This window comes from Quercus lobata, chromosome 2 (genome assembly GCF_001633185.2).
Source record: "Quercus lobata isolate SW786 chromosome 2, ValleyOak3.0 Primary Assembly, whole genome shotgun sequence".
NCBI classification, from domain to species: Eukaryota; Viridiplantae; Streptophyta; class Magnoliopsida; order Fagales; family Fagaceae; genus Quercus; species Quercus lobata.
In genome coordinates, this window is record NC_044905.1 from 49351875 (window position 1) to 49376474 (window position 24600).

The following is a 24600-nucleotide window of genomic DNA, read 5'->3' on the forward strand; positions in this document are numbered from 1 at the left end:
TAGCTTTTATAAAGAAAGAAGAAGGACGTACGAGACTCACCGGTGGTTGGTTATTTTATTATTATTATTTTGATGATTTACTTATTCTTTTGCTTGGCTCCAACCGGATTATTTTAATTGTTATTTTCTTTAAAAGCAATAATCATAATAAATGCTTAATATTAGAAGTCTAGAATATATGCCCCGTTTGGTAACGGAGTCTAAATAATGAAAACTGTTATTTAAACATCAAAATAAATATTTTCATACATTTTTTTATTCGCACGTATTTCCACAAAATTTAAATAGCGTTATTAGAAATCTTTTACCAAATGGGCACTATATTTTCATATATATACAAACACAATTATAATAAATGTTTATTAATGGTCATTATAATTATTGAATCTCATATTTAGAAAAAACAAAAGTCATATTATGTTAAATTTTTTGGTGCATTACACAAGGTACTAACTAATAATAATGAGAAATGTTAATAGATGCCCTTAGGGTAATAATTAATAATCCATTTAAATAAAATATTTATGGGAAAAGAAAAAAAAAAATTTTGTTAGCTTTTTCCATTTCTAATAAAAGTGGTGTTAAAACTTTTCTAAAATGAATTGTTAACTATTACCCTAAGGGCACCCATTAGCATAACCTATAAGGGCATTTGTGTTGACCTTTTGAGCCTCAAAATTTTACTCGTCATTATTATATTATGCGCACACAATCCCCCCCCCCCCCCCTAATACACATATATTATATTGAATTTAAATTATATTCCATAAATAAATCCTTCATTAAAATTTTATCACATCATATTTTCTTTAAATAATAGATAGTTTCATACACATACACAATAATAATAAATATCAATTAAAAACTATTATATAGGTCAATTGGTTGCCACCTCTTGATCTATCTATATAACATTTAGGGTCCAAATCCACCTTTCCCATTATAACTATCGAATTAAAAAAAAAATCATAATTATAAAATTTTATATTTAGAAGAATTATAAAAAAATAATCAGAATAAATGTCTATTATTAACTACTATAGTTATTAAGGGTCTGTTTGGATACAGCTGAAAACTGAAAACTGAAACTGAAAACTGAAAAGTACTGTAGCAAAATAATTTTTAAATGTGTAAATAGTTCTGTGGGACCTATTTTTAATATTTTTTTCTGAATAAAGTGATTGTGGGTCTCATGAACAGTGTTCAAATAGTATATAAACAGTAAAATTTGTCTCCGCACAGTATATGAACAGTACTTTTACTGTTCATTCGCTAAAAAAAAAAAAAAAAATATTCTTAAACGCAAACGTGTGTTTGGGAAGCGCAAAACGCGCTTCCCAAACGCACTCTAAGTCTCATTTCTAAAAGTCGTGGTTGTTCCAAGTGAATATATTACTTAAGGACCTATACCTTCAATAATAGTTTTACTATTAAATTTTTGGGCAAATTACCGTTTTAATCCTCTACTATTTGTGCTATGTGTCAAAATGGTCTCTTACACTTCAAATTAATGTGTCATTTTAGTCCTTAAAAGTTTGGTATTGTGTCAAAATATATAATCCATGTAATTAGGTTGTAGATGGAAAATGTTAACACGGTAAGATTAAAAAATTATTTACATGCTGATTGGATACAAACTCAAATGACACATGGCATTTACTTAAAAATAAATCAAATCCATAATCCGTTACACATACACAGTAGTGGAAGAAAAATAGTCCTTAACCCTTGCTCTATGTGGCTAAATGGTCTCTTACGTATCAAATGCATCATTTTAGCCCTAACTTTTTGGTATTGTGTCAAAATAATCCATGTGGTTAAGTAGTGGAAGAAAAATGTTGATGTGGCAAATGGAGAGATTTCAAACTTATCTATATGTTGATTGGATGCAAACTATGATGACACATGACATTTACTTAGAAAAAAAAATTATCAAATCATTAATTCTAAAAAGAGGTGAATGAAACACAAATTTTATTTTATATATATATATTTTTTATCTCCTCTCTTTGTCAGTATTCACCTATCTTTGCTTGCCTTAGCCTCAACCTTGACACTTCATTTCTGTTGGTATCTGAGCAACCTCACTATCGACCTTTGCTCTCTCCAGTTTCAATCTCCCCTCACCCCCATCCTTCTTATTTTGTTGGGTATAATGGATTAGGGATTTGATAAGTTTTTTTTTTTATCTGTTAGTATTTGAGCCGCCTCACTATCGATATTTTCCCTCTCCAGCTTCAATCTCCTCCCACCCCTCTTTATTTTTTCTGGTATAATGGATTAGGGATTTTATATGTTGGCATCCGAGCAACCTCACGATCAATCTTTGCCCTCTCCAGCTTCAATCCTCCCCCCCCCCTCCCCCCCAAACCCCCACCCTTATTTATTTTGTCAGGTATAATGGATTAGGGATTTGATAAGTTTTTTTATTTTTTATTTTATTTTTTAAAAAGTAAATGGCATGTGTCATTTGAGTTGGCATCCAATCACCATATAAATACTTTTTTATTCAATATGTTTACCATGTCAGCTTTTTCCATCCAGACTTAAATGACAAGAACTATTTTGATACTATACTAAAAGGTTAGAGACTAAACTAACACATTTAAAACATTACTGACCATTTTGACATAATGGAAAAATGTTAAGGACTAAAATGGTAACAATCTTTTTTTGAGGGGAAAAATGATAACAACCTTAAAATAATTTTAACAGCTTTTAATACATAGCTAAATAATTTTTTTTGTCCTCCTATAATTTCTAAGTTAATTAAAAATCCTAATTTAGTTATAATTTAAATTCTTTCTCCTAATGGAATTCTTTTTAATATTAACTTATTAATTTTTTATTAGCAATTTATTAATAGAATTACCACAAGTCACAACGAGCTCTTATCTAAGATTTTTTTTTTTTTTTTTTTTTTTTAGGAATCTAAATATATAGAAGACAATTAACGTTACCCTTAAATAAGAGAAATTAATTAATTAACATATGCGAACTCATCCTTCTTCTTCTTTTTTTTTTTTTTTTTTTTTTTTTTTTTTTTTTTTTTTTTTTTTTTTTTGAGAAGGATATGTGAACTCATCCTGGTTACACTTTGTCAAAAAAATAGATGAATTTATCATCTTACTATCAATTCATAAATACTTTTATATAAGAACTTACCATATATTTATATATAAGACATCACAAAAAATATCATTATTGCTAGAGTACTATCAATTAAACCGATAAAATTGTTTCTAGAAAAAGAAAAAAAGAAAAAAAAGTTTGAACCGATAAAAAAGCGGTCCCAGTTAGCCTATGAAACATGCTGCTAGATGCTGCTTGAGATAAAGACTTATCCTCACGTCGAATATGTTCACAAAGATGTGTGAAACATGCTAGATGCCACTTGGGATAGAGACTTATCATCAGATCGAATATGTTCACAAATTTCAATACGGGCTATCCTACCTACTTTTTTTTTTTATGAACATCCTACCTACTAGGAGGTCATGTATTTCATGGCTTTTATTATGTATTGGGATCAAGTCTTTCAAGTTTCAGTTTCAAGTCTTGGTGCCATGTGTTTCCTGGCTTTTGTTATATATTGGTTGCCAATTTTACTTTTTCTCAACATTTTTTCTTTTTAAACAATTTTTCAATACAAGTAGAACTGTGCTCACTCACGACCTGAATCTCAGTAAGACCAAGAAATGACAAACATTAAGGGTATATTTGGTAGATCGAAATAGATATTGTAATGTAATAATTATTCATATAGTTTATAGATTCTTTAGTTTTGTTTTGTTTTTATTACAGGAAATAATCATTCTTTATAAATAGTTATTATTCAAAATAAGAAATAAATATTTCTTTCTAAAAGAACTGAAATAACTATTCATTAGTAGGTATAATAATTTTTTTTAAGGAAATATAATTGTATGAGTAAGATATTTCCTGTAGGGGCAAAGGCTCAAAGGCCTAAAATTATACAATGGGTCTTAGGCCCCATACGGGATGGTCAACCATGTCCGAGGAGAGGACGTGGATACCAAAAGGGGTCCCAGCCCAGTTCTCGTGGGCCTAAAGTCACTCAAAGGGCAGTCCGAGGAGAAATGTCTCCTCGGACGTGACGAATAAGGCTCAACATGCACTCTGCCTGCTAAAAGGACCCACCCCAACGAACATTAGTAGCAAGGATAAGTTCTACAGACCTGTGGCAAAGAAGGAAACGAAAGATGCCCAAGGAGAGGCTGCAACTGTCACATTAAATGCGTTGCAGCTACTTTTCTGACCACATTAATGTGGAGAAGACCTGTGAATAGTGCTGCCTTGGCTACCACAGCTCATAGAAAGGTGGAAGGGGTGTCTGATGGGACAAACACTCAAGTGGGAGTCTAGATAATCAACAAGTGTAAGGCCACGATGGCTTCAAGGAGGCTATATAGGAAAGGGAGTTCTCATGAGGAAGTGGACCGGAAAAAAGGGAGAGAAACATAAAAAGAACTGGAAAACTTAAAGAAAGAACCAGCAAATATCTATCTCATCTCCTCGGACTGAGAATGTATGGACTTTAACAGGATCTTCTTGTATCCAAGTGTTGCGTAGCCTAATCTTAGCCTCTATCTACTTCGCTAAGGCCCGGTTTTGTAACCCACTCTCTACAAATTAATTGTTTCAGGGCCCTTTGGGCCAGGACCCCATACTTGTTGGGCTTGGGCCCCAAATTGAGACCCTACAATTGGCGCCGTCTGTGGGAAGAACTTGTACCTCAGCAAGTACGATCGTTAGAAATGGAAGGATCAGGTCTGCGACAAACAAGACCCGCAGACTCCCAACGGCAGGACAACTTTCTTAACCTCGAACGGGAAAGAGATTAAGACAAGCGACGAGAGGGTAGCGTAAATACCTCCCATACGAGCAGAAGCCGTTCGAAAGGGAAAGGTCATGCATCCCAAAAGCAGGGCGATAATAGGGCTCTCCAGCAAGAAATTGACGACCTGAAGAGGAAGTTACGCTGAGCACAGCGGAGGCGTCCTTCCCCCAGTCCAGACACCAGCGATGAAGAGGACAACGAATAAAGGCGAAGGTCAAGAACTCCATCAAGTGAAACCTTCTCCTATGAGGAAGAACAACCTCACAAACACGGCCATAGAAGTCTGTCTTACAAGGGCCTAGCAAACGACGCCATGAGTAAGGCCTTGGACCGCATCTCCCAGGCGCCCTTCATGTGCAAGATAGAAGGGGCTGAACTTTCTCGGCGGTTCCACCAACCCACTTTCACCATATATAATGGTCGAACGGATCCCGTAGAGCACGTAAGTCAGTTTAACCAGAGGATGGCCGTACATTCCAGAGACGAAGCTTTGATGTGCAAAGTGTTCTCGTCCAGTTTGGGACCTATGGCGATGAGGTGGTTTGACAGCCTCAAGCCAAACTCCATAAATTCCTTTAAGCAGCTAACCCAGGCTTTTGGTTCTCACTTCATAACGAGCAGTAGGGTTCCTCGTCCCTTGGATTCCCTCCTGTCCATGTCCATGCGAGAAGAAGAGACCCTGAGGGCCTACTCGGATAGGTATTGGGAGATGTATAACGAGATAGAGGGAAATTATGATGACGTCGCCATCAGCACCTTCAAGAGAGGTCTGCCGACAGAGCACGGTTTAAGGAAATCCCTAACTGGGAAACCGGTCACCAGCGTGTGCTAGCTCATGAACCGAATCGACAAGTACAAGAAGGTCGAAGAGGACCAACAGATAGGAAAGGGTAAAGCGAAGGTTGTCCCTCAAGAGAGGAGGGATTTCAGGTCGGACTGATTTAGCAACAACAACCGACCGAGAAGAGATTACTCGGAGCAGTCTGGATCCACTAGGGTGCAAGTAGTCTATGCTGTATTCCAGGAACCATTACATTAGATCTTAGAGAAAGTCAAGAACGAGCCATTCTTTAATTGGCCAAATAGGATGGCAGGCGACCCCGCGAAACGTAACCAGAACCTATATTGTCAATACCACCAGGAACCGGGGCACACCACCGATAACTGCAGAAATCTGAAGAACCACTTGGACCAGCTGGTCCGAGAGGGAAAGCTAAGACATCTCTTGCATCATTCCGGTGGTCGACAGGAGCAGACAAGCGTCGAGGCAAGGCAAAATACCTTGAGACCACCTATTGGCACGATAAATGTCATCCTCGTCACCCCAGGAAGAACCGGCTCCCATCCTTTTAGAGTGATGTCGGTGGCCCGACTCCCCACTGAAGCTGACAACCATTAGTCCAAGAGGGCTAAAGAAATGGCCTCGCCCATGCTCGGGTTCTCGAATGAGGATAAAATTGGAACCATCCAACTGCACGACGATGCTCTAGTCATCACACTTAGGATTGGGGGGTATGACGTGAAGAGGGTGCTAGTCGATCAGGGCAGTGCCGTGGAAGTAATGTACCATGACCTATACAAGGGGCTGAAGCTGAGACCCGAAGACCTGATGGCATACGACTCCCCTTTAGTAAGTTTCGAAGGGAAAACCGTTACTCCGAAAGGCCAAATTAGACTACCTATACAAACAAGCTCGGACATAGTGGAGGTGGATTTCATAGTGGTGGACGTATATTCGCCATACATCGCCATTGTAGATAAACCTTAGCTTCATGCCCTAGGGGCTGTCTCCTTGACCTTACACCAAAAGGTGAAGTACCCGTCAGAGGGTCAAGTCAAAGAAGTGATAGGGGACCAAGCCATGGCCTGGCAATGCATGGTGTTTGCCATCTCGCGACAGCCGAGTGCTGAGCCCTCAACCTCTACCGAGAATTGCTTATAGTAATTAACAGCCCCGGCCCCGGGTAGGGGGGGACCAACCGAGGAGGCAAGTTGTGAGGATTTGGAAAAAGTTCTTGTGGGCTCCAATTCAGAAAGATTTTTTCAGGTTGGCTCGGAACTGCCACCCCAAGAGAAGGAAAAGCTGATTGATTTTCTCAAAGAAAATGTGGACGTGTGTGCATGGGATGCCTACGAGGCTCCGGGGGTCGATCTGAATTTCATATGCCATCATCTTAATGTTAGTCTGGCCGTTACGCCTAAGAAACAACCTCCTCGGAGACTGTCAAAAGAGCATGCTGATGTGGTGAGGGAGGAGGTGATGAAACTAAAGAAGGCAGGGGCTATCAAAGAAGTTTTCTACCCCGAGTGGCTGGCCAATACAGTCGTGGTGAAGAAGAAGAGTGGGAAATGGCGAGTTTGCGTGGACTTCACAGACTTGAATAATGCCTGCATGAAGGATCCCTTTCCTATGCCTCGGATAGATCGATTGGTGGATTCAACCGTGGGACACCCTCGAATGAGCTTCTTAGACGCCTTTCAGGGATACCATCAAATACCCCTGGCTGCCAATGACCAAGAAAAGAAGGTTTTTGTCACTCCCATTGGAAACTACCACTATAAGGTGATGTCTTTTAGTTTGAAGAACGCCGGGTCCACCTACTAGAGGATGATGACTAGGATGTTTGAGCTACAGATGGGTAAGAGCATCGAAGTCTATATAAACGACATGGTGGTGAAAAGTAAGTTGGTGTCCGAGTATTTGAAGGACTTCAGCGATATCTTTGAGGTCCTGAGAAAATACAGGTTGCGCCTGAACGCGTCTAAATGTTTGTTCGGAGTGGGATCAGGGAAATTCTTCGGCTATATGGTGACCCACAGAGGTATTGAAGTCAGCCCCGACCAGATTAGAGCTATCCACAGCATGCAGCCTCCTCAGAACCCCATGGAGGTCCAAAAACTCACCGGCATGATTGCTGCCTTGAACCGTTTTATCTCTCGTTCGGCAGATAGGTGTAGGCCTTTCTTTCTCTTATTAAACAAGTGGAAGGGGTTCGAGTGGACTGAAAAATGCGCTTTGGCCTTCCAATAGCTCAAAGAGTATCTGTCTTGGCCACCAATCATGTCCAGTCCTGAAGTCGACGAGGTTTTATTCACCTACATTGCCATGGCCCCTCACGCAGTGAGCCTGGTGCTGATCCGAATGGACAACGGCATACAACAGCCTGTTTATTACGTGAGCAAGTCGTTGCATGAGGCTGAGATCCGTTACCTCCACCTAGAAAAGGCCATCTTGGCGATCGTACAGGCTACGCGAAAGCTCCCCCACTATTTCCAGGCACACACAGTTGTTGTATTAACCCAACTCCCGCTTAGGTCAATACACTAAAGTGCCGATTACACAGGGAGAATAGCTAAGTGGGGGACCATTCTTGGCGCCTCTGACATTAGGTACATGCCTCGCAATGCCGTGAAGGGCCAAGTCCTTGCGGATCTAGTAGCTGAGTTTGTTGAACCCTTACCGGAAGAAGGGGGAGGGATACCAAGCACAAACTAGAAGTTGGTCGGCACAGTTTCTCAACAAGGGCCCGCCTGTTGGAAAGCATATGTCGACGGCGTAGCAAATCAAAGGAGCTCTGAGGTGGGACTCGTCCTGATTTCCCTCGAGGGGATTACCATCGAAAAATCACTAAGGCTGGGCTTTTCGGCCTATGAATAACGAGGCAGAATATGAGGCCCTGTTGGAAGGAATGTCTATGGTCGAGAAACTGGGCGGGAAATCCATAAACATGTTCTCGGACTCAAGGCTTATAGTAGGATAAGTAAATGGGGAATTGGAGGCAAGGGATGAAAGAATGCAAGAGTACTTGGTCCAAACTAAGCGCTTGCGGACGCGTTTTAACTCTTTTAGCCTAATGCATGTATCTAGGAGCGGAAACACCCATGCCGATTCTCTTGCCACGCTAGCCACCTCCTCGGCTCAATGCCTGCCTCGAGTCATACTCGTGGAAGATCTACACAGGCCCTCATTGGTGAAGGCCGAGTTGATGCATGTTCACAGCGTCAGGACGGGGCCTAGTTGGATGGACCCTTTAATACTGTTCTTAAAGGAGGACGTCTTACCCGAAGAGAAGAGCGAGGCCGACAAGATTAGAAGAAAGGCATCTCGATTCTGGCTGTCCGAAGACTTGAAACTGTATAAGTGCTCATTTTCAAGACCGTACTTGCTATGCGTACACCCTGAGACCACGGAGCTTATCCTAGAGGAATTGCATGAAGGAATTTGTGGGAGCCATATAGGGGGCAGGTCTTTGTCCCATAGAGCCATAACGCAAGGTTACTGGTGGCCGAGCATGCAAAAAGAGGCGCACAAATACGTGAAGAAATGCAACCAATGCCAGAGGTTTGCCCCGAATATACATCAACCAGGCGGGACCCTCAATCTGCTATCCAGCCCTTGGTCGTTCGCACAGTGGGGCTTGGATATCCTAGGACCATTTCCTAAAGTAGTGGGGAACAAGAGATACCTTATCGTCAGCACTGATTATTTCACAAAATGGGTCGAAACTGAACCACTAACAAACATTAGAGACGTAGATGCCAAGAAGTTTATTTAGAGGAACATCGTTACTAGGTTCGGTGTTCCTCACACCCTAATCTCGGACAACGGTCTCCAGTTTGATTGTAGTGCTTTCAGAAGGTATTGCAGCGAGTTGGGAATTGTGAATAGATACTCCATACTGGCTTACCCATAGGGGAATGGACAGGTCGAAGCCATCAACAAGGTCATAGTAAATGGGCTGAAGAAGAGGTTGGATGACGCGAAAGGGAGATGGGTGGAAGAACTGCCCCATGTCCTGTGGACGTACCGCACCACACCACGTAGATCCACAAAGGAAACCCCCTTTTCGATGACCTATGGAGCCGAGGCCGTCATTCTTCTAGAAACAAACTTCCCAACACTGAAGACCATCACATTTTGTCCTAGTGTCAACAATGAACTGCTGGAAAAAAGCTTAGACCTCATCGAGGAAAGGAGGGAAAGAGCAATGGTCCAACTTACCTATTACTAGCACAAACTTAAGCAAGGTTATGACGCCAAGGTGAGACTAAGGCCACTAGCACCTGCGGATTTGGTATTAAGGAAAGTTCTGGGCATTGCAAAAAATTCCCTGTGGGGAAAGCCCTGACCAAATTGGGAAGGGCCATATCGTATCACCTCGGTGGCCGGCATAGGGGCCTACTTTTTAGAAGATTTGGATGAGCATGTAGTGCCATGTCCTTGGAATGTAAATAACCTGAAAATGTACTATTATTAATGAAAGTTTGTACTCTTGGTATTACTCACTGTGTCGTTTTAACTAAGTGTTAAACAGAACTCGAGTCCTGCGTGGCTCCTCGGCCCACAGGCTTGGGGGAAATTAACCACTACCCAGTTCTTAACTTAGTGTTAAATAGAACCCAAGTCCTGCGTGGCTCCTCGAACCACAGGCTTGGGGGAAATTAACTACTACGCAGTTCTTAACTAAGTGTTAAACAGAATCCAAGTCTTGCGTGGCTCCTCAGACCACAGGCTTGAGGGAAATTAACCACTATGTAATTCTTAACTAAGTGTTAAACAGAATTCAAGTCCTGCGTGACTCCTCGAACCACAGGCTTGGGGGAAATTAACCACTACGTAGTTCTTAACTAAGTGTTAAACAAAACCTAAGTCCTGCGTGGCTCCTCGGACCACAGGCTTAGGGGAAATTAACCACTACGTAGTTTTTAACTAAGTGTTAAACAAAACTCAAGTCCTGCGTGGCTCCTTGAACCATAGGCTTGGGGGAAATTAACCACTACGCAGTTCTTAACTAAGTGTTAAACAGAACCCAAATCCTGCGTGGCTTCTCGGACCACAGGCTTGGGGGAAATTAACCACTACGCAGTTCTTAACTAAGTGTTAAACAGAACCCAAGTCCTGCGTGGCTCCTCGGACCATAGGCTTTGGGGAAATTAACCACTACGCAGTTCTTAACTAAGTGTTAAACAGAACCCAAGTCTTGCATGGCTCCTCGGACCACTGGATCCTCAGACCACAGGCTTGGAGGAAATTAACCACTACGCAGTTCTTAACTAAGTGTTAAACAGAATCCAAGTCTTGCATGGCTCCTCAGACCACAGGCTTGAGGGAAATTAACCACTATGCAATTCTTAACTAAGTGTTAAACAGAATTCAAGTCCTGCGTGGCTCCTCGAACCATAGGCTTGGGGGAAATTAACCACTACGTAGTTCTTAACTAAGTGTTAAACAGAACCTAAGTCCTGCGTGGCTCCTCGGACCACAGGCTTAGGGGAAATTAACCACTATGTAGTTCTTAACTAAGTGTTAAACAAAACCCAAGTCCTGCGTGGCTCCTTGAACCATAGGCTTAGGGGAAATTAACCACTACGCAGTTTTTAACTAAGTGTTAAACAGAACCCAAGTCCTGCGTGGCTCCTCGGACCATAGGCTTGGGGGAAATTAACCACTACGCAGTTCTTAACTAAGTGTTAAACATAACCCAAGTCCTGCATGGCTCCTCGGACCACAGGCTTTGGGGAAATTAACCACTACGCAGTTCTTAACTAAGTGTTAAACAGAACCCAAGTCTTGCATGGCTCCTCGGACCACAGGCTTGGAGGAAATTAACCACTACGCAGTTCTTAACTAAGTGTTAAACAGAACCCAAGTCCTGCGTGGCTCCTCGAACCACAGGCTCTGGGGAAATTAACCACTACGCAGTTCTTAACTAAATGTTAAACAGAACCCGAGTCCTGCGTGGCTCCTCAGACCACAAGCTTGGGGAAAATTAGCCACTACGCAGTTTTTATCTAAGTGTTAAATAAAACCCAAGTCCTGTGTGGCTCATCGAATCATAGGCTTGGGGGAAATTAACCACAACGCAGTTTTTAACTAAGTGCTAAACAGAACTCGAGTCATGCGTGGCTCCTCGGACCACAGGCTTGGGGGAAATTAACCACTACGTAGTTCTTAACTAAGTGTTAAACAGAACCCAAGTCCTGCGTGGCTCCTAGGATCACAGGCTTGGGGGAAATTAGCCACTACGCAGTTTTTATCTAAGTATTAAACAGAACCCAAGTCTTACGTGGCTCCTCAGACCACAGACTTGGGAGAAATTAATCACTGTGCCATTTTAACCAAGTGTTAAACAGAACCCAAGTCCTGCGTGGCACCTCGGACCACAGGTTTGGGGGAAATTAGTCACTATCCTCTCGTTCATACTTAGTCGTATTACTTAAACTACGATTAATGGGTTATCCTCGGAGGTCTAGTAACACAGTCAAAATTCATGCACAATGAAAACAAAAATGGAAGCAGTAAAATGAAGTTCAAAGAAGAAATTATATCATTCATTAAGCTTCGAGATGCGTCATCTTACAAACATTAACAAAAGCTAAGGAAATGAAAAAAAAAAAAACAAAACAACTACAAGAGAAGTCCTACACTAATATCCTAAGCTTTATCTTGGGTTGAGCTTTTTGCAGGGTCCTCAGCCTCAGGACGGTCACCTCCTGCCGTAGGTTTAGGCCCGGCCTCCTTGGCTTGCACAACAATGTCCCTTATAGTGAGGGCATCCTCAAGTAACTTGTCCTTGGCCGGTGGCTATACCTCCTCGTTCCCCCCTTTCCCTTCAGGTATGATGGAATCGGGAATAGTGGTCGGGGCGGAAGGGGGCTCCTCAGGGGGGTCCAAACCTGGAATCTCGCGAATATCCTCAGGGAAGAAGATATTCTTGATCCTCCTAAGGTTGGAGTCCGCAGGAACTGCTGCTCGGTCCAAGGCTACTCCCCAGGACTCGGTGACGTAGTCCCTGCAAACCACAGCCACCTCTTCAGTTAGCCTGGTTTCAGTATCCGCCACTCCGCGCTCATAGGAGGCTGCCACCACAGCCTCAGCCGCCTCCCTGGCCAAATGAGCCGCCTCCTTTGCCTGTAGCAACTGCACCTTGAGGTCCGAGACCATTTGCCTCTCGGTCGCAAGGTTTATTTTTGTTGTGTAAAGCTGCTGGCGCATGTCCTCGGCATGCTTCGTTGTAGTCTTAAGGCCCGCCTCGACACTGTCCCGGGCCTTGAATGCCTCTTTGATCTCCTTGTTCAAGCGCTCTTTGTCCAGCTTCAGAGCACTCGCAACCTTCTCCGCGGTGAGGCGGGACTGAACCTCTGCGTTCAGCTCTTCTTGAGAGTTCTTCGCCCACTCCTCAGTGACGAAGACCTATTGAGTGACCTGTGAAAGTTCAAAAACGTGTAAAAACACCTTTGAACGTTTAGACCCCCAAATTACAACTTAACCAATTCAAGCAATATGTCAAACAACTAGTGTGCGGAAACTTAACATATGCTATAATATGAAATTGGTTAAAAACTATCTAAGCCATAACAAAATAAAATCCACAGCAGATAATAAAAAGGCAAAGATAGAGAGGAAGGAAGATGCAAACACAAAGACAACACGCAATGTGTTATCGAAGAGGAAACCGAAGCCCTCGGCGTAAAACCTCTCCGCCGCCCTCCAAGCGGTAAACAATCCACTAGAAAATGCAGTTGGGATAGATGGACAGCAAAAGACCCTCTAAGCCTAATCTACTCAGTGCACCTAAGCCCTCCAAGCTTCTTGCTCCAACGAGGTTGCGTTGAACCTTTTTTCTTTTCTAGCTTCCCGGATTCCGCTACTAGACTGTAGCATCAACCAATGAAGATTGGTTCCTTCCTAACTGCTTCCCAGAAATCCAAACAGCTGTCTCACAGTGATGATGGTGGTGAGAATCAGGTTTGGTATAATGCCTCTCAAGGATTTGACAATGGAGAGGAAGAGAGTTGAGGAATTTGAAGAGACTCTAAGGTATAGATTGTAGGTGAATCAATCTTGTTTTTCTTTAGGGTTTCTCTCTCAAAATTCTCTCTGGAAGCTCTCTTTCAATCGAGGGTAAAAGGGGTATTTATACTGGAGTGGGAGAGGAATGTGAAACGTCAGGTTTTACAAAACAGGGGTGGCTCGCGGCTTGACCTCGCAGCTTGACTAAGTCGCGAGATCCAGTCGCGAGATAACCGTATGGCCAGTTGTCCTGTTTTGTCCTGTAGTGCTCCAGCTAGCATGACTGTTCATCTTCCAGCATGCTTGGCACGTGTGCTGCGTCTGGCGGCTTGCAGCCGCGAGTCACCCGCGAGTCCCAACCGCGAGTCTCTGTTTTCTTGCACACTCTTGAGCAAACTTCACTCTATCTCACTCACTATCCTTACATCAAACCCACCTAAATACAGGGTTACTAAATGCTGAATTACAAGCAAATTTGGCACGGAATAAAGCCAATTAGATGGTTGAATAAATTCAACCTTACAACCTGCACAGAAATAATGGAAAAATCATTAAAACGAGAACGACAGATAGATGAGCATGGAATAAAGAACCTGAATAAGGAAGAATCTTCGTTTTACCATGGCAAGATTTCTCTTCAACGACATGAAGAGGTTCGGTTTCCTAGTGGCTCGGAGCCCATCCATGTCACGAGGCAGAAGGAGGGGCTGCTGCAGGGCCTCGGCAAGGTAGGATGCCTGCCCCTGCTGGGTCTCCCAAAGGGTTGCATCCCACGGGATAGGGCGCCATCCAGCTCTAGGCGGGGAGACCAGGTGCGCTGCTCCCTCCTGATAGCCGCCTTTTCTCAACTATCAACGGACTTTGTCCGCTTGTCCTTTGGCTCTTTGCTTTTTTTTTTTTTCTGTTGTTTGGCCTTTTGAGGGCCGACCTCACCTTCCTCCAATTCTTCCATTGGCCTCTTTCGCCTCAAATTGGGAATGGGTTGTAGCGCGATGTCAGTGGAAGGAGGAAGAGGAGGAGGAAGTTTAGCTGGAACTTGCTCCTTAAAGGCATCCTTGAAGGATTGCCCCTTGTTCCTATTGAACATGAGCCCCCCTCAGCCTGAACCTTGGCTTCAAATCCATACCCTCCTCTTCGACTTCTTGGCTCATGTCAATCCGAGCAATTACCAAGCCAGGAGAGTGAGCTGCTGAGAAGCGATCAAGATTCGAGCCGGAATCTGAAAGCTCTATGGGCCTTGTTGACACCTCGCCTTCCTCGGTGAAATGGAAGTGGTCAATTTCAGTCTCGAGAGATGAGTGCGAGGAGTCAATTCCCTCTCTGGAGTGGCTACCTCTAGGAAAATTCACTGAACGGGCGGTTGGATTGGTGGTAGGTCTCTCCAAGCAAGGAAGCTCGGTTTAGAGACGTCAATACGGGCTAATCGGGGACTCCCAACCTTTATTACTTGATCCACGTCCACAAAAGCGCGAGAAAGAGGCTCGTAGTCCAAGATAAGGTGAGCGGCATGCAGTTACCTGTCCTCGCTCACAAAGATCTCAGACCTTAGAAGATAGTTGAGGGCTTGGACGTTGACCAAACTTATCTTCGGAGCTGTGTGTTCTTTGTTTGCAAAATACCCAATGGGAGGGTTATGTCAGTCTGAGAAGGTAAATAATCGAAACCGAAACCGAAATAAGTGAAAGGAAAGCTCAAAACTAAGACCCTTGCCGAGGGATTTGACCCTATAGTGCCCCACCTGGTACTCCCACCCTAACTAAGCAGCGAAGAACGTCGTGCCATGCTCTGGAGACAATCAAATGGTCGTCCTTCAAGCCTTTGTTGGACTTGGGAAGGCAGGATATCAACCTCACCTCGTCGGACCTGGATTTCAGGTAATACGACTCATTGAGGCAATGGCACTTATACAAGTGAACTACATCGTGCCATGAGAGGCCGAGGTTCATCTGTTCGTTTAGAGCGTTTACGCACCCTAGGATCCGGAACATGTTAGCGGTGCACTGGTGGGGGGCCAGCCTATGACTGCGCAAGTAATCCCTAGCTATCCTCCCCATGGGGATCGTCATTCCTCCTTCTATGAAAGGGGTCATAGGAATGGCGACCTGCCCCGTCTCTCTCTTGGTTGAGATTTGGTCCAAGGAGCAGTATTCTAGACCCACTCCCGGCGGGATACGATATTTGGCCCTGAAACCTTCCATACCGGCCAGAGAATCTACCAGTTTTTGAAACTTACCCATCCTACTAACCCTAGGTGACACAGAGAAGGTTTACTAATGGAAGGAAGCCGAGAAGAACAGCCGAGAATACGGGGAAATGAACACATACGGGAGCGTAGATTCTAAACCTCTCGAGCTTTCAAAGAATCCGCTGGAAATCCTCATGGAAGTGGCTATGGACTTTTGAGTGTTTTGCGAGAGGAAATGCTGAAGTGCTCTGGAACGCTTGGGTTTCTTTTCTAAAAAGAGGAAGTATTTCCTCTTAGGAACCTTATATAGCAAGGAGAAATTGAACAGGATTACTCCTGCCCAAAGAATTGGGGGAATATTTACTGTTGATTGAATGCCCCATCGTTGGATGCGGGGGACATAAAGCCGCCTGGTGCAATTAATAGTGCCGCGTGGGCTACGAAACGCCAGAGGCAATAATGAAGCACGTGAGTCTGTACCCCCACACGCGTGAGTCAAGAAATTGTAATAATTTACCCAATAAGTATCAAAATCCCACATTTTCTCCTCGGATAAAGAGGGAAAAACCGGAATTTTGAGGGGATATTGTAGGGGCAAAGGCCCAAAATCATACAATGGGTCTTGGGCCCCATACGGGATGGTCAACCATGTCCGAGGAGAGGACGTGGATACCAAAAGGGGTCCCAGCCCAGTTCTCGTGGGCCTGAAGTCACTTAAAGGGTAGTCCGAGGAGAAATGTCTCCTCGGACGTGACTAGTAGGGCTCAACATGCACTCTGCCTGCTAAAAGGACCCACCCTAACAAACACTAGTAGCAAGGACAAGTCCTATAGACCCGTGGCAAAGAAGGAAACGAAAGATGTCCAAGGAGAGGCTGCAGCTGCCACATTAAATGCGTTGCAGCTATTTTTCTGACCGTATTAATGTGGAGAAGACCTGTGAACAATGCTGTCTTGGCTATCACAACTCACAGAAAGGTGGAAGGGGTGTCCGATAGGATAAGCACTCAAGTGGGAGTCTAGATAATCAACAATTTTAAGGCCACGATGGCTTCAAGGAGGCTATATAAGAAAGGGAGTCCTCATGAGGAAGTGGACCGGAAAAAAGCGAGAGAAACAGAAAAAGAACTGGAAAACTTAAAGTAAGAACCAGCAAATATCTATCTCATCTCCTCGGACTGAGAATGTATGGACTTTAACAGGATCTTTTTGTGTCCAAGTGTTGCGTAGCCCAACCTTAGCCTCTATCTACTTCGCTAAGGCCCGGTTCTGTAATCCACTCTCTACAAATTCATTGTTTCAGAGCCCCTTAGGCCAGGACCCCATACTTGTTGGGCTTGGACCCCAAATTGAGACTCTACATTTCCTAAAAGAAATTTTTGTTTTTATTGTAATGTTACAACTTACAACTCACAACCAAAATTATGAATAAGTTTAGTTAATCCATTACAACACATTTTATTCCTACTAATAAAGATTATAATTCATTTCAAACGTGCCCTAAGGGTATGTTTGGTAGACTGTAATAGGCACTGTAATGTAATTTATTCCTATGGTTTAGTTATTCTATAGTTTTGTTATATTTTTATTACAACGAATAGTCGTTCCTTATGAATAATTATTCTTTAAAATGAGGAATAACTGTTTATCTCTAAAATTGTTGTAATAGATATTTCTTAGTAAATGTAATAATTTCTAAAATAAATATATTTCCAAATAAAAAAACTTTCCATATGCATATAACAATTATGGAAAAAAAAAAAAAAAATTGTATGAGTAAGATATTTTCTAAAATAAATCTTAATTTTTATTGTAATGTTACAATTTACAACTCACAATCAAATTTATGAATATATTTAGTTATTCTGTTACACAGTAGCGACTCTAGGAATTCTTTTCAAGGTGGTCATTAAGAAACTTAAATTATACAAAATCTAATAAAAGGATAACTTCATATATTGAAAAAAAAAATTAAAAAAAAAAAACCAAATATATAAAGTCTTACAATTTCCTTTTACTTACTATTAAAAAGTATCCTTAACTCTCTTAAAATGACATTTTTTACATTTTTAATATTAAAAAATATTCTTAAAGATAATTTTATTAATGTATATAAACTAAAAAATAATTCTCTTTCTTAGATATTGTTTCTCTATTTCACTCCTCCACCCTCACTAATTTTTGAAAAACTTACAACACTCTTATTTGGCTTTTCGCAAACCCTTTGGAGGCATCAACACTTTGGAATACACATTGGCAAAGACATGAACATACTTAAACATGGCAAAACGGGCAGTTTGGATCGGTCAATCGGATTTGGGTTTTTTTTTTTATTATATAAAAATAATTATTATAAAATTATACAAATCCTAACATTGCTAACCAAAAAAAAAAAAGTACAAAAATGAAGGAGTCTAGTCTATACTTTGAAAATCTAATTAAAACAAACACACAAGTTTTACTTCTACACAATATCAACATCCAAAAATATAAAACAAAATTACAAATGTCCAATTAAATCTTAAAAACTAATTTCATAATCTAATATCTTAAAAAAAAATCTAATAGTTGGGTTTAATTTTAGATGCACTATAGTTGGCACTCTGCTTCAATTTGGGAATAAATATTAAAGTTTGATTGTTTACAAAATAAATGATATCTTTTGCGAATATCATGTCATTGTTAAACAAAATACACTCAAGAAAATATCGTCTTTTATTTTGAAAAGCTATTTATTTGGGCTATGGATTGTTAAGAAATAGGCCCAAGTATCCATAATTTATGCCAATTTCATTAGTATATTTCGGCTTTACTCTTTTCACACTTGTAAATACTTCTCATACATGTTTATAATTTCAAATGTATGTTTTTAACTCTACTGCAACCATATTATCTTGTCGTGCACCTTTTCATTTAATATCTAAAAATATTTACTTATTAGGTTATTCAACCAAGAAGAATGCATTAATCATTAATGTTTCAATTCATTTGCATGCAACTAAATGAATGTCTCAATTCTTTTCTTGAGACCATTATATTTGAAAGGAATTAAATATAAATAAATATTTATATATTTTGAATGATATTATCAAAAAATGTTAAAAATTTGATATTTTTATTTATATAAAAAATAATGATCTTATTTATCAATTGAGTTTGATTTGTGCTTGTAAAGCCCACAATAAAGAAGTTGTGGACGCCCCAAAAATGAGGAATAGAAAGAAGGCTTGGTTAGGGCCTTTTCTCCTCTATTTTGTTTTTGGTTTATTGCACGTCAGGTCCTTAGCGACAGGACTTTTTCTGTGCATGTGTTTCTAGGGTGTGTGTGTGTGCGTGTGTGTGAGTCAATTTTTCTTTATTTATTTTAGGAGTCACCACCAACTATTGGTTTTGTATTAGATGTAATTGGTCACCTACGTGTCTAATTTATTTTAAGTTACCTACTTAACTAAACCAATTTTAAGGGTTTATTAATTGAGGTAAACCAAAAGTCTCGAATCAAAGATCTTGGACTTGGAAGTTCAGTTACGTGTGGGAAAGGTGTTAGGCACCCCACACTGCCTATCCGAAGGATAATACCCCATTTTAATTTTATTCTAACATTATCTTTTTAATAAAGGAATAAGATACTTGGCATTTTGATTTTTGAAAAAGTTTTGTACAAACAATACATATATATACATGTGAGTATCTATTTACATATAATGCATAATGTGAATATTTATTTCAATGAGTCATTTACAAACAAAGCATGCAAAGTATATATAGAGCATGTGAGAAGCATTTACCACGTTGTAAGAAATAATACGCAATAGTATGTGAATATTTATATACTACACATATAACATGAATATATACAACGTAAAAATTAAAGAAAGAGAGTAGGAACAATAGCACCTTGTTGTCATCTATCATATTTTCTCATTTATCATGCAAAAACACAAAGGAAGAACATTAGTGCCACCCAAAAAAAAAAAAAGTAAGGGATCATGTAAGCTTGATTGGTGCCTATTGCATTGAACCACAGGCACAAATCTCTAAAGATGCAATTCTAAGAAAAAGTTTTAAACAACAATAATAAAAAGAAGATGCATGAATTATTGTGAAAAGATTGTTAAATATGTTTGAAGAAGAAACAAGCTTACACATTTTTTTGTAAAAAGTGTTTCTCTTTTTCTTGAAAATGTTTACCTTTAGAGAAAAGAAAGTTTTGAATTTTTTTTTTTTTTTTTTGGTGAGGAAAAGGTTTTATTACTATTATTATTTTTTATAAAAGAGAAGAAGTTTTGAAGGCTATTTCTTTTGAATAAGCAAAATGTGAGAGACTGCAAAAATTAGGGTTGCTCTCAAAAAAGAGATTTTGGTGCATTAAGGCACCTCTCTTTTTGGGTAAGTGGTGTGAAGTCGCCACTTATTTTTTATACAAAAAAAAAAGAAAAAAAATACAAATTTACATGATTGACATGCTTCATTGTCATTGATTAAATAAAAATAAATACAAGCTTGATAAATTGAATCTTACAAGGCTTTGAGTCCTAGTTACAATCTACTAAAAGAATACAGGACTTTTTGTCCTAGTTACAATCTACCCAAAAATAAAAAGAAAGACAACGCATAGATCTACCTATCCAAAAGAACTAAATTTGGAGGCTAGGTTACGGAATGAGAAGGTGTTAGACATCCATTCTGCCCAGACAGAGTCTGGTCTTCTAGACTCTCATGACCAATATACCCTTAATGCATGATATGAATGATATGTTGCATACATGACAAACTTAACCCTAAACTAAATCACATAAATCCACTTCATGAATGTGTCCTCCTCTTTTAAAGAATTCAGATTTGTTTTTGTGAATAAAAAAAAAATGATTTGATTCATTAAAAAAACCAGATCTATTTTGGTATAGGTAAAAAATTAGTTTTTGGTGAAGAAAAATTAGATCTGTTTTATTAAGTAAAACAAGGCTTTTTGCTTAAAAAATATCAGATCTGTTTTGAAGTAAAGTAAAAAATTGGTTTTTGGTTTGTTTAGGGTCACGTTTTTCAGCCCAAACCCAAGATGTATGGCATCTTAGACCAGTGAACCCAGTACAATAAATTTGTAGAGAGTGGGTCGAAAAGCTAGGCTTTAGTGCACGTATAACAGTTAATATGGTGTTTTTCACGATCAAGCCGAGATGAACTGAGTTTATCAAGGAAGATTGGTCCTCGGCACAATCCAAGGAGCCTTCTCTATTTAGCATTGAGTGGTAGGGATTTCGCAGTCCCCCATTTGCCTCCCTTTCCATCCTTTTTATACCTCCCTTTCCTCCTCTAACTTTTTAGATTCATTGCGTTGCTCCTTGTCCCATTTGCCCATCTCTAAAGTTGTTGGGAGTGGTTGTAAAGGCAGAAAGGCATGGCTATGTCAGGTATGGAGCACCGTAATAATGGCGGCTTTCCCTTAGATATTTCCATTCTTTCCGTTGTCATTTTCTGTCTTAGTACTTACCCTATTCCGTGGAATGACCCGGAGTGTCACTACCAATAGTAGGTTGCTACCCTTGTCCTCGGCTACATCCATGGCCGAGGAGGGGTTCTTCCTCGGAATGGGCCCTTGGCCCAATGTAGATATTGACATGGGCTTCTCGGTCTTTTAACCCCCACAGTTTGTATGTAAAAAAAAATAGATCTATTTTGTAAGTTAGAAAATCAAGATTTGTAAAAAAAATTATATTTGTTTTTTATATTAAATAAAATAAGAAAAAGATTTCTTTTTTATAAGAGGACTACACCCATGAAATAAACTTACGCTACTTGCATTAAACAAAACAAACAAAACATCACTACTTATGAATCAAACAAACAAAATATCAATACTTATGACTTTCTTTTTTATTTCAAAATCTGCTATGTTTAAAAAAAATTCAAATATGTATCTAAGAAAGATACAAATAAGTTTTTATGTTAAAAAAAAAAATTCAGATCTGCATCTAAGGAAGATACAAATCAATTTTTTTGTTAAAAAAAAATTCAAATCTACATCTAAGGCAGATACAAATATGTTTTTGTATTAGAAAAATTCAGATATGCATTTAAGGAAGATACAAATTAGTTTTTTGTGTTAGAAAAAATTCAAATCTGCATCTAAGGAAGATACAGATCAGTATTTGGTTTTGAAAAAAAATGTGATAATGTGCAGATTTTTGAAACTCAAAAGGTAAATCATGACAACAAAAGCATTAGAACATATTTCAACAAAAATATTAACAACACATGGCATGGACATTAGAAATTGAAACTAAAAGAATATCTACATCATGCATCATCAAAATAAAAGAAAACATAAAAAATGGTAAAGAAAAACCACCTCTTGCATGGACATACTCTTCTTATTGAGGGAATATTTTAGGGTTCAAAGAAATTTATTCAATTATCTTTGAAACCTAAAATACCTTGCTTACAAAAAAGAAATTCTTAAGGCTAGAGCCTTCAGAAAAGGGGAGTTAGAAAGAGGGGAAATCAGAGAGCGTGAAAAAGTGTGCTAAATGTTGAGAGACATCCTCTATTTATGGAGGTTGGAATGCTTAAAAAATAAGCAAAAAACGTATGGGGAAAATCCTAAAAAAAAAAAACAGAGATTTGGATAAGAGTAAGCTGATTTTCTAGATCAAAACAAGCTTTAGTATTTTGATCATATCTTTTTAGTCAAAATTTGGATTAAGCTGAAATTTTGACAACTAAAGGAAAATTCGATTCTCTACAACTTTTCCAGAAATAGCCCAGTCCGAATTTTGAGATCTACTATGCCAAACATCCCTTGGAACGTGAATATGAAATTTGCTACTTGATTAGCACGATTTTGAAGTGTTTTCCAACTTTAAAACTGTATTTGGACGAATTTCAGAGTTATTTTCATGATAAACCTCATTCCAAAGTGATAATTAGGACTTTTAAAATAATTATTTTGAATATAATTATCCTAAAAGCCTAATTATCTACAGCCTTTAAATATTATCAGTTTATTTGTTTTAATTCCATGCAACAAATCTCACTTTAAGAAAAATACTCCACCAATCACATAAATTCATTTAATTAATTTTAATCATTACAATCAAAATTAATTTCAATTAATCACATGTGATTGGCTTCACCCCATACAATGCATGTAGACTGTAAAAACTTGATCTCATGATATCTTTTAATCTGACGGTCCGATTTGGAAATCTGGCACATCGTCATGACTGTTAGAATCTCAAAATCATTTTTATGATATGCAATGAATGAATTAATGCATGTAATGCAATCATGAATTTTGGGTATATGATTGGTCATTTTAGTCATTTTCCTTAATTAAATTATGGGTGCGAAATCGAGTATCTACACAAAATTTGAAATAGGAAGTTTCTTTATGAAAGCAAGTTTTTATTTTTTTTTAAAAGAGTTTTATTTAGAGAAAAGAAATACCTATTAATTTTTTTTTTTTTAAGGGAATCCAAAATTTCCATGGAATTTAAAGTTTGTTTTGAAAACCATTTTGCAAAAATACAAATTTTGAGAGAAAAAAAGAAAAAGAAAAAAAGAAAGAGGGAATTTTGGAAAAAGTTGATTGAAAAAATTTCATAGGCTTTTCTTTTAAAGAAAATCATGGGAATTTAACTTCAAAAAATTCCCATGATTTTATTTTGATGATAATGTTTTAGGAAAAGGGAGCTTGTTTTGAAAATATTTCTTTGTAAAAAAAAATTAATTCCAAAAAAAAGGGTTGGAGAAAAAGTTTTTTTTTTTTTTTTTTTTTTTTTTTTCATAGAGTTTCATGTGTCTTTCGTTTAAAAAAGAAAAAGGATTCGGATTAAATTGTAGTAAAAGGAAGCTTATATTGAAAATATTTCAAAAGGGAATTTTAAGAAAAGAAATATTTCAAAAAGAGTATCCATAGGTTTTATTTTCAAAAAGGTTTGGATCCCAAAAATTCCATGGTTTTTTAAAGAAAATATGGTGTAAAAAGGTTATTTCCTTTTAGAAACTTTGCTCATTCAAAAATTTTTTTTTTTTGTTTTTTGTTTTTGTTTTTGTTTTTTTTTTTTAAAGTTTTCTAACATGGCAAAGAAAATAATTTTTTTTTTTTTTTTTTTTTTAAAGAAGAAAGATTTTTTAGAAAAAATACTCTTTTTTTTTTTTTTTTTTTAGGGTTTTTGAGATAAAAAAAAGGAAGATTTTTTAAAGAATTTTTTTGAAAAAAAAAAAGGAAAAGTTTTTGAAAACCATTTTCTTTTAGAAAAAACTTTTAGAGATTTGTTAACCCAAGAGTCATGTTATGGTAACAACGTATATGAGAAAGAATAAAGAGCAAACAAGTATAAATAAAGGTGCTAGAAATCAAAAGTCAAGAAAGTATAGTGCATTAAAAGTAAAGAAATTTAAATACAAGACGTAAAAGTAAATTGCTTGGAATTTAAAGGAATGTAAAGACAATAAGGTAAAGTGCTATGAATTTAAAGACAAAAAAAGTAAATAACTTGGAATTTAAAGACAAGGAGAGTAAATTGATTAGAATTTAAATGACAAGATAAGTAAATTGCTTGGAATTTAAAGACAAGGAAAACAAATTTCTTGGAATTTAAAGACAACAAATTGCTTGGGACTTAAATGACAAGATAAGTAAATAACTTGAACTGTAGAGACAAAAAAGGTAAATAACTCTAAATTTCAATGAAAAGAAAAGTAAAAAAACTTGGAATTCAAAGGTTTATTGAAAAATTTTATTTTTTAGGGATTTCTC

General features: G+C 38.7%; 1 protein-coding gene across 1 annotated transcript; it reads left to right on the forward strand.

Moving 5' to 3' along the window:
- Positions 1 to 5174: 5174 nt before the first annotated feature.
- On the forward strand, positions 5175 to 5693 carry LOC115965647. The gene has a single exon (XM_031084919.1). The coding sequence runs from the start codon at positions 5175 to 5177 to the stop codon at positions 5691 to 5693; it is 519 nt and encodes a 172-aa protein (XP_030940779.1).
- The last annotated feature ends 18907 nt before the right edge of the window (positions 5694 to 24600 follow it).

Excerpts from the sequence above, each read along its gene's own strand:
- LOC115965647 (XM_031084919.1), top strand. The coding sequence starts at position 5,175 with ATGAGTAAGGCCTTGGACCGCATCTCCCAGGCGCCCTTCATGTGCAAG.